Source organism: Zootoca vivipara, chromosome 8, assembly GCF_963506605.1.
Source record: "Zootoca vivipara chromosome 8, rZooViv1.1, whole genome shotgun sequence".
Classification (NCBI taxonomy): Eukaryota; Metazoa; Chordata; class Lepidosauria; order Squamata; family Lacertidae; genus Zootoca; species Zootoca vivipara.
The window spans coordinates 36,950,477-36,959,721 of record NC_083283.1 but is presented as its reverse complement, the minus strand read 5'-3'; the positions used below and the strand labels follow the sequence as shown (position 1 = coordinate 36,959,721).

The following is a 9,245-nucleotide window of genomic DNA, read 5'->3' as shown; positions in this document are numbered from 1 at the left end:
GCTTCGGAGCTCGCGGCTCGCCCCGTTGGAAGGACGGGACGCCGCTCCGGGAAGGGAGAGGAGGAGCCGCGCGCGGATTGGCTCGGCGGCGGCGGGCTCGGAGCTGTCTTTCAGAGCGCCTTGGCGAGAGCGATTGGGCGCCGGGCTTGTCAGTTTCGGCAGGGCTGCGGGGCAGTAACGGGGTAGGCTGCGCCGCTTATAAGGTGGCTGCCCAAGCCGCTGACGTCTTTCGGATTGGAAGCGAGTCCCGAGCCCGCGAGTCGGTTTCCCTCGCGGCGGGTGAGGTGAGTGTCGCCTCCCGAGGAGCTGCCTGGTCCCCAGGCGTCCGGTCCGGCCTCGCCGTGGCAGCGCCAACCTCCCGCCCGCTCTAAAGGGCAGCGCCAAACTCCCGTTCGCTCCCTCCGGCGGCTGGCTTCGTTGCCGGGCAGGCGAGGCGGGACGGAGCGTGGCAGCAGGCTTAGCGGTGGCAGGCCCCGCGGCTCCACGCGGAGCAGCCTCCGAGAGCTGTCTCTAGGCTAGAGGCTTGTGGAGGGCGGGCCGGGACGGCGGCGGCTGCAGGCCCGTGCAAAGCGCCCATGGGTGCGCCCAGGTGCTCCTCCTGACGCTGCTCCGCCCATCGCTGCCCTTTCTGTGGCTGGACCAGGAAGCGCTTCTTTCTTTTTGCCCTCCCCGGCTCAGTGGTGGCTCCCGACATGGCAGCTGAAGTGGGTGCGGTGTGTGTGTGTGTGTGTGTGTGTGTGTGTGTGTGTGTGTGTGTGTGAGTAAAAGACACGCAGCATGTTGTCGCTCCCATCCTATAGCTAGCTGCTGCCCCAGGGCTCGGGGTGGGTTGGGGGCTTCAGCATCCACATCCTCCAGCCCAGCCCATCCGCCGAATGAGACAGGAATTAAAGAGATAAGGGCTTCGACGTCAAATCTAAAGCGGTTTGGCTCCCCCATCCCTTCATTCATTCATTCATTTTTCTTTTTGCACCATTCTTATGTTGCATCGACTCTTTTCTATTCTGACTCTGGCATCTGTAGAGACTGCCTTGAGTTCTACTGTTTCAGTAAATGGTAGGGAAAGCAGCTTTGCTGAGCCTGTGGGCCTCCTTGACAGCACTTGGTTGGAAAGGGAGAGTATGTTAGACTGGAGGGGGGGATCCTCCAGACTGTCAGTCTTATTTCATATGTATTCTGCAGCATGTTGTTGACACAATAATAGTGCCTTCCAGTAGCACCTTAGAGACCTTGTCATAGGTATGAGCTTTCGTGTACATGCACATGAAAGCATGCACATGAAAGCTCATACCTACCGTATGACAAACTTAGTTGGCCTATAAGGTGCTACTGGAAGGAATTTTTTTTTTTTTGCTTAGACTACGTCAGACCAACACAGCTACCTACCTGTAAACAATAATATAGTGCATTAGTGATGGCTTTATTATGTGATGCTTCTTCAGTGCTACTGGATTATTGCTGTCCAGAGGGGTTATTATAGAGCAACAACAGCAACCCCAATCTTGAATATATGTGTAATTAATAGTTAGTGTCTTTGATTTTATGGTGTTAATTCTTCTTCTTAGTGGGTTGTGAAAAGTGCTATTCTGAATAATGCTTTTTGTAGGGTAGAGGGCACTGTGAATGAGGTTAAGAACCAAGAGGGAGGTGTCCCAAAAAAATTGGGAACCACTGTTATAGTTGGAAAATTTGATCTCTTTGGCTACTTAAGCTATCGGTTCCTTGGGTTGTGTGTGGCCTTTCACTTTCAGGAAACAATCTGATTGGTGTTGAAGTGTGGCAAGTTCTTTTCTCCAACCTTCTATATAAGACAAACCTGTCATTACCACATTGAGGGGTTTTTTTAATTGACATGGTTTTGTACTTGGCACATTATTTTTAGGCTTTCCCCATCCTTATGAGAGACAGAGACCTTCATTGTAATCTGGAAAAGCTTGGGACTGTTATCCAACAGTTGAAAAAGTGGCTTGTGAGAGAGAACATGACAAATAGCATCATTTCAATGCAATGATAAACTAGAGTTTCACACTCCAGGAATGAGCCAGCTTTGGACTTAAGCACACTCCCATCTGTTCTCTTCTCCATTGCAGCCACAAGGAAGATATCAAAAGCATTTGCTTCCTGTCATAAACTAACCAAGATTTGTCAGTATGCACTGGGATACACTGGGATTCATTTTAACTTTAAATTGAGGCTTTACAATCCTGGCTTGTTTGGATTTGGATAGAACACAGCTAAAACTAGCTTCAGTTCTTTGTATGGATATAACAATGCACAACAGTTGAAAATGGAAGCAAATTCTTCTGAACTGGGTGAGGTGCAAGTCTGAGGCTCATCAAGGTCTATTCCCATAGCGCAGAACTATGGCTTAGGGCAGGCATCCCCAAACTGCAGCCCTCCAGATGTTTTGGCCTACAACTCCCATGACCCCTAGGTAACAAGACCAGTGGTCAGGGATGATGGGACTTGTAATCTAAAACATCTGGAGGGCCGAAGTTTTGGGATGCCTGGTTTAGGGTTTCATCCAGATAAGGGCAGGGTCATGCAACTTGTCCCTTCTGTGGGAAAACTAAAATTTATAATTGGGATTTGAAACTGGATTTCAAGTGCTAGTTTAAGAGCTGCCTTTTGAGGGATGTACTTTTCAATTTAGAGGTGTGGTTGGGAGTTGTTTTAGCTGAAAGGAGGAACTTGCTGAATGACTATTTTAGGGAGCTGGTATAGTAGAGAATCCACTCCTCATTCCTAATGTGTGCCAAGAGGGATAGGACTATATGTAGTGTTTAGCCTCCATGGACAAGGTTATCCAGTTGAGGAAGCTGTTTAATCTTTTGTGATGACTGCATGAAAAAAAGCCTTGTGGGTTCCAAAGCTTTCATCTTTACTGTTAATACTCTACTAATAATTATAATTAATGACTGCCACCTGAGAGAAGCAAAAAATATTTAGGTGTTTCAAAACAAAAAAAGACCTGAGGTGTATAACAAACATAAGAACAAATATATGTTGTCAGCACATTAGTATGAATGGCTGTGTTAATAATTTAAATTAACATGCTTAAGGACTTGTAAGAAGGTAGATTTGTTCCCATATATCTAGACTTGCATGCTTTTTAAAAAATGAAATACCAAAGCGTAAAAGGGGAACCAGGGTTAGAGAGCACCATTGATGGGAATGTTGTTTACAAAGTTAACAAATATTCAGATTAGCTGGTGAACAATGTATATATTTTAGCCAAAAGTTTGGAATTGTACTCATCAGAATACAGGCCTCCTTGGATGTGTGACTTGGTCTAGTCATACTGGCCAAAAAATTAAATCTAAATTCTCTCTGCGACCGTACTGCTTCTTGGATGCCTTGCAGATGTTAGTAGTATCTTGCCAATATTATTTCTGGTAAGATTATAAAAGTAAGCAGGTTTTTTAAAGTGCCGTTCAGAGTGTTTTATGAAAGTGTATTTAGTTCTCTTGTAAAGCATACCAAGTCATGCATTTTTAGATGATGCTGTGATATTGATGGGAAAATCTGAAGTGATGATGTATTGTAAAACATGCTGCTGGCACCTAGAATCCGAAGTATTCTTCCTTTTTCCTAAAACATGAGATTTTTATTAAGTATTTTCCATAATATAATAAATTAGCAGCTGCAGAAGATACAAATAACACAAGTAAAATACAGAGTCCTCTCTTCAAAGTAATTCTTAGCCCTTACCACCCAAGCAGCTCCTCCCAGCTCTTGTCTAGGATCTTTGCTTTCTCCTCCCAGCCTCTCGCCCTGAGATACCAACATTTCCCCTATTTAAAGTATTCTTCCAGCTCTACTTTGAGGAATCATTTCTAGCCAAACTTAAGCCTATATGTTTCAAATTACAAATATCTACATTCTCTTCAAATAATAGTTTGGTCTTTAGTAATATGTTTGGGGCAGGTGTTAGGAGCCTATGACCCTCCTGATGTTGCTGTTCTACATTTTCATATTTCACTGGTTTTCTGCTGAATGCAGTAAACAGAAATGTGAAACCCATGAAAAGTAAGAGGAATGAAGCTTCTGTTATATCAAAATCTTGTCACCATATTGCAGGAGTAATATGGTTTGCAGGCTCCCTAATTACATTTTTTAAGAATTTGAAAGCACTTTTCTTACATAAGTCCTAAAAGTATTACTCATCCAGTACAGCATCCCAGTAATTTTCATAAAGACATGGTATGTAAAAACTTGTGTTGGGTCACATACCAGCTGCAAGGATATCATTCAGACCATGGCTTGAAGCTGGTTAACAAACCACAGTTCTAGCACAGTTACAGTTGTTGCTCCATCTCAAGAAGCTGTTAGACCTTGAAGACTGGAATGAATTTATGAATGCTAAGCAGATGGAAAATCAAAGCAGACGGACAGCTTTAAACTATGGTTATGAATCTTAATCCTATAAATTCTAACAATAAAGTAAAAATAGTGGATTTCCTATTGTACATTTGTAAGTGCAAGCCATGGTTAGCACAAAACGTGATAACATATCTGCATTGAAGCAGTAAAGGTAAAGGGACCCCTGACCATCAGGTCCAGTCGTGTCCGACTTTGGGGCTGCGGCGCTCATCTCGCTCTATAGGCCGAGGGAGCCGGCGTTTGTCCGCAGACAGCTTCCGGATCATGTGGCCAGCATGACAAAGCTGCTTCTGGCGAACCAGAGCAGTGCACGGAAACACCATTTACCTTCTCGCCAGAGCGGTCCCTATTTATCTACTTGCACTTTGATGTGCTTTCGAACTGCTAGGTGGGCAGGAGCTGGGACCGAGCAACGGGAGCTCACCCCGTTGCAGGGATTCGAACCGCCGACCTTCTGATCAGCAAGCCCTAGACTCTGTGGTCTAGCCTTACTATTGTTGAAGTATAAGAGATTTGCAGAAATATGAATTGGCTGTGAAACAGTATTTTAAAACATTGATTTAAAACATTAATTCAACTTCCTGAAAGTAAAAAATAATTAATAATGGACTATTCAGTTCTCCTTTCTATTTTTTTTAGTTTCAAACAATGGAAAAATGGGATTTATCCCCAGTTTGAGAGTACCCTCATGACTCTACATAGAGGTGACTTGGCTGGAACTTGTATTTTCTTGCTCACATTAGCACCCCATTTAGCTGCTAGCATTAGTCTGCATTAACCCACAGGATGGCTTTTGGAAATTTGATCTCTGGATTAAATCTATAGTTTTGGTGGTGGTGTATGAAGAGAACATTCAAATGTTAAATTTTGGGGTGAGAACCTATCTATGTGCTTCCCCCCACCCACAAAATAGTACTGCTGATAATATGCACCGTTCCTTGGAAAATGCCTTAAATCCTAATTAAGAGAGATCCTGTTTTGTTTTGTTTTAAATACCTCCTCCTTTCTTCTAGGTGCTGTCTTTAAAGTACCACCACAAACCAATATCTTTATGTCTAGAAAAGTGCAACGTCTTCGAGATCATGACATAAATCCCTGCCTTGTGGTAAGAATGTGAATTGTAGTAAACACAGATTCTTTTTGTTAGTATTATTATGTAGTTTGATGCTACACACTGTTAGGCATTTTAAAACATTGGAATAGTTTTTGTGTTCTTGAAATGTTCCATAAATAGAATCAGTTTGTTGCCATCTGTAAAAAATATAAATGTACACCAGGATGCCTTCTTAAGTACAAAACTAGTTCAGAATTGTTTGTCACTATAAATATTTTCCTTTTCATTAATAAAGTATTTAAAATTTGTTATCAAAAATACCAGCCAGCTGGAGAACAAGGGATACATACATAATCTATTTTTGTCTGCTCAAGCCACACAGACAGTCCTGATATTTTTCTGTCTTATAGTTTGAGGTCCTGATTTCATCTGACAACATTTAATCATTAAATAGTTCACCAGAGAATAGAATTTATTGTATTTAACAAGTACATATGTCCTAATTGTACATTTTTGAGACAAGTCAAAGGGAGAAAGAAAGATAATCACATCTGTGGTCCTAAGAAAAATCACACCCCAAACACCTATTAGTCCTAGGAAGGATCATAGCAATCCTTCATCGCTCATTGCAAATGAGTGAAACAGAGCCATTTTTCTCCTCCCCCACATTCTGTACTAACTTTTTTCTTTGTTTTGTACAATTGTTTTCTACAAACTTTAATGTGAATTAAATTATATAATCAGTTACCTGTAGTTTAAGGCATTCTTAGTATTTTCTGGTCTGAAATACAGAATGATTTGTTTTCTTGTGTGCCTGGTAGGCAGATTGGATGATCTCCTGGGTTAAGAGGTTTTGGTGGTTTTTCTTTTCTTTCTTTTTTTAACAACCATCACTCTTCCATTTGCACATTAGTTGAAATGTATTTCTTGGCACAGATTGTTGGGGTTTTTTTTTCATTTGGGAAGTATCTTGCAGGTATGCTGACTGCTGTTAATGCCCTTCATCTAGATGGGTGAGCACAAACTTATTTGAACTTAAAACTGCAAAGCAGCTGAGAGTCCTTTTTTCGCAAGCTTCTCAATTTCAGGCTAATCCTGATGGGCATTTCTCTCTTAGGTACTCAGTGTAGCATGACTTGCTTTCTTCTAAATATGCTTGGGATTGCATTTTGAACCAATCTTCTGAGGAAGCATAATAAGTACCACTTAGTTCGTACATACAGAATTTCAGCTTTGCTGTTCAGCAGCATTTCAACCAGTATGTGTGGCATTTAAAACATGTGGGAAGTTAATATTTGTCCCCTGTTGGCTTTTTAAGTGTATCTTGTTTCATATTCAAGGAAGCAGATGCCTCTAGCAAATGTATGGATAAGAACAACTACAATAAAGATGCATGCACCCTGTACTTTTTAAGATACAAGAGCTGCAAAAAGTTTTGGGTAAGTAGGTTAATCACACTGTAATCAGAATGTTTGTGGTATTTTTTACATCTGAACTTGCAAGATCATGGAAATGCACTTTAATTAGCCATTGATCTTGGAAAAGCCGGCAATTTTAATGAGGCAATGTATTTTAAACTGCTGTGGGTATATGAAAACACAATTATGATGATGATACTCACACAATCCAATTTATAGAATTTAGATGCAGACCCCAGTCCCAATAAAAGTGCAAGAGTTATCAGGGGTTGCCTTACCCTAGTCCTGCAGGGGCATATGCTTTTGCAGCCAAATAGATCAAAATTAGATAGCACTGTCTTCATGTGAGGCAGTGGACTCACAAAGTAGAGCTAGCCAGATGCTGTTATTCATTACAGCAACAACACTATTTCCATCTTTTCCCAGGTAGTAGCTCCTCAAGCTGACATCCTTGCTAAAGCTGCTAGCACATCTCTAGCTCTTCCTTGGTAGTAAACTAAATGTGTGGCTAAAGAGGGAAAGTTAAGGCACAGTGCTCTCCAGGCAGTTCTAGGAAGTGCAAACAGTCCAGATTTGTGCAAGAAATCATTTCGGGACCATGTTCCATTTCCAAACTGCTCAATCGTTGCTGGTGTGGATCATTAACAGTTTACTTGATTGAATTTCACTTTAGATATCTGATACCATTCTCCTTTAACCTGCTTTGCTTTGAATCAGTCTTTGCCATCTTAATGGGCATAGCTACCGGTATGCAGGGAGTTCACATTTATTTTGAGTTAACATGACTTCTCCAACTTTAGACTCTAATTAAGCAGAATATTTTTAGCAGAGAAAATGCTGCTTTTAAATTAGCAAATACATTGCATATTATGTGCAAACTGGTTTTGGTAGGTTGTCCCCTTGTAGCTTTGTATTGCAGCAAAATGACAATTCTTGTAACCCAGTGTCTTGAAACAAGTAGGGGAAAGTTGCCAGTATATCAACTTCGAAGACAGCTAGACTTCCAGTTATCTAAATATTTAAAATACATATTTTACTAATAATGAAGATAATTTAATTCACTGCCACACTGATTGTCTGTATTTTTAGAATGGCATCGTGATGCAGAGAAGAAAAGATGGAATCAAACCAGATATGCCTACAGCAGAAGAGAGAGAGAAGATCCTGGCATCAGTAGGAAAAATACCATACTGATTGTGCAGTGTTACAGTGGTGTTGTTGTAAGCAAGACATTCTGGAAAGAATGTTGAAAAACACCATTAGACTTGGTGGCTATTGTTGCCACCTTCTCAAACACCTTTGTACAATACCCTTCTGAACAACAATTTAGGGTATTGCGTCTATAAGCTGGTTTTTATTGAAAGCAGAAACCTGAAGCCTTGATGACTATCAGAAAGTAACTTACTGTACATGGTATGTAAGAGAAACTTTTAGTAATAAATCAGCCTTTTTAACGATGAAACTATGTTTTTTTTAATTTTTATGCTATGCTATTAAAAAGCAAACAATTGAATCTCATAAGATTACAAACTGTGGCATATAGGAATTTAATTTGAGAGAAAAAGCCTAGGTTATACCATATTAGGAGAAAGAGTGAATATTGTTCTGAAAGAAGGAGAACCACTTTTAGTTAGATTTGCTTTACATAATTGGGGGATTCTCTAATTTGTCTATAGTAAATCAGTTTTGCAATTGTATCAATATTGCACGTCCTGAAAAATGAAACACTTAATTGGTGTTATGCTAGTCTTCAGTACAATACAGTGGTACCTCGGATTACAGACGCTTCAGGTTACAGACGCTTCAGGTTACAGACTCCGCTAACCCAGAAATAATACCTCGGGTTAAGAACTTTGCTTCAGGATGAGAACAGAAATTGTGTGGCAGCAGGAGACCCCATTAGCTAAAGTGGTACCTCAGGTTAAGAACAGACCTCCAGAACAAATTAAGTTCTTAACCCAAGGTACCACTGTACTATATTCTCAATTCCTGGACCGGCTCTGCATCCCCAAAAGGAGAACAGAGCGGGAAATCTTACAATTCCTATTGTTGGGGAAGGACCAGGTGCTCACCAAGACGGTGGCTCATTATCTTCTATTTTCTCGTCGTTATATTCTGCAGTCGTCTGAATTATTAGAAGCCCCAATGTCGTGAAAGCGGATAGCGGAATACTCCCTTCTCTCTCTTAACACAGCGTTTGCCACAGTGATAGTTTTAATCTGTTATTATTTTGTCTGCGTGTTTGTTTGATGCCAATAAACAAACTGTACTATATTCTCACCACAGTAACAGATCTAGTTACAACTTGAGTATCTCCTTTCACCACAGATTGATTCAAATAATTCAGTAGTATAGCAACTGGGTCTTCTGATAAACTGTATTGCGGAACT

The 9,245-nt window shown here is 41.0% G+C and overlaps 1 protein-coding gene across 2 annotated transcripts; it reads left to right on the top strand.

Moving 5' to 3' along the window:
• Positions 1–136: 136 nt before the first annotated feature.
• On the top strand, positions 137–8,317 carry CHCHD7 (coiled-coil-helix-coiled-coil-helix domain containing 7). 2 transcript variants are annotated; one of them, XM_035126189.2, is made up of 4 exons: positions 137–284; positions 5,397–5,488; positions 6,778–6,876; positions 7,945–8,317. In XM_035126189.2, exons 2-4 carry the CDS (start codon positions 5,435–5,437, stop codon positions 8,047–8,049), a joined length of 258 nt encoding a protein of 85 aa, XP_034982080.1. In that variant the 5' UTR covers positions 137–284; positions 5,397–5,434; the 3' UTR covers positions 8,050–8,317. The 2 variants fall into 2 exon arrangements, with proteins under 2 accessions (XP_034982080.1, XP_034982078.1); XM_035126187.2 differs by lacking the exon at positions 137–284 and adding an exon at positions 5,029–5,087.
• The last annotated feature ends 928 nt before the right edge of the window (positions 8,318–9,245 follow it).

Bases quoted from the DNA above. Each gene is read 5' to 3' on its own strand.
- CHCHD7 (XM_035126187.2), top strand. The intron at 5,489-6,777 runs GTAAGAATGTGA...TTCATATTCAAG, and splicing joins ACATAAATCCCTGCCTTGTG to GAAGCAGATGCCTCTAGCAA. The intron at 6,877-7,944 runs GTAAGTAGGTTA...CTGTATTTTTAG, and splicing joins AGAGCTGCAAAAAGTTTTGG to AATGGCATCGTGATGCAGAG.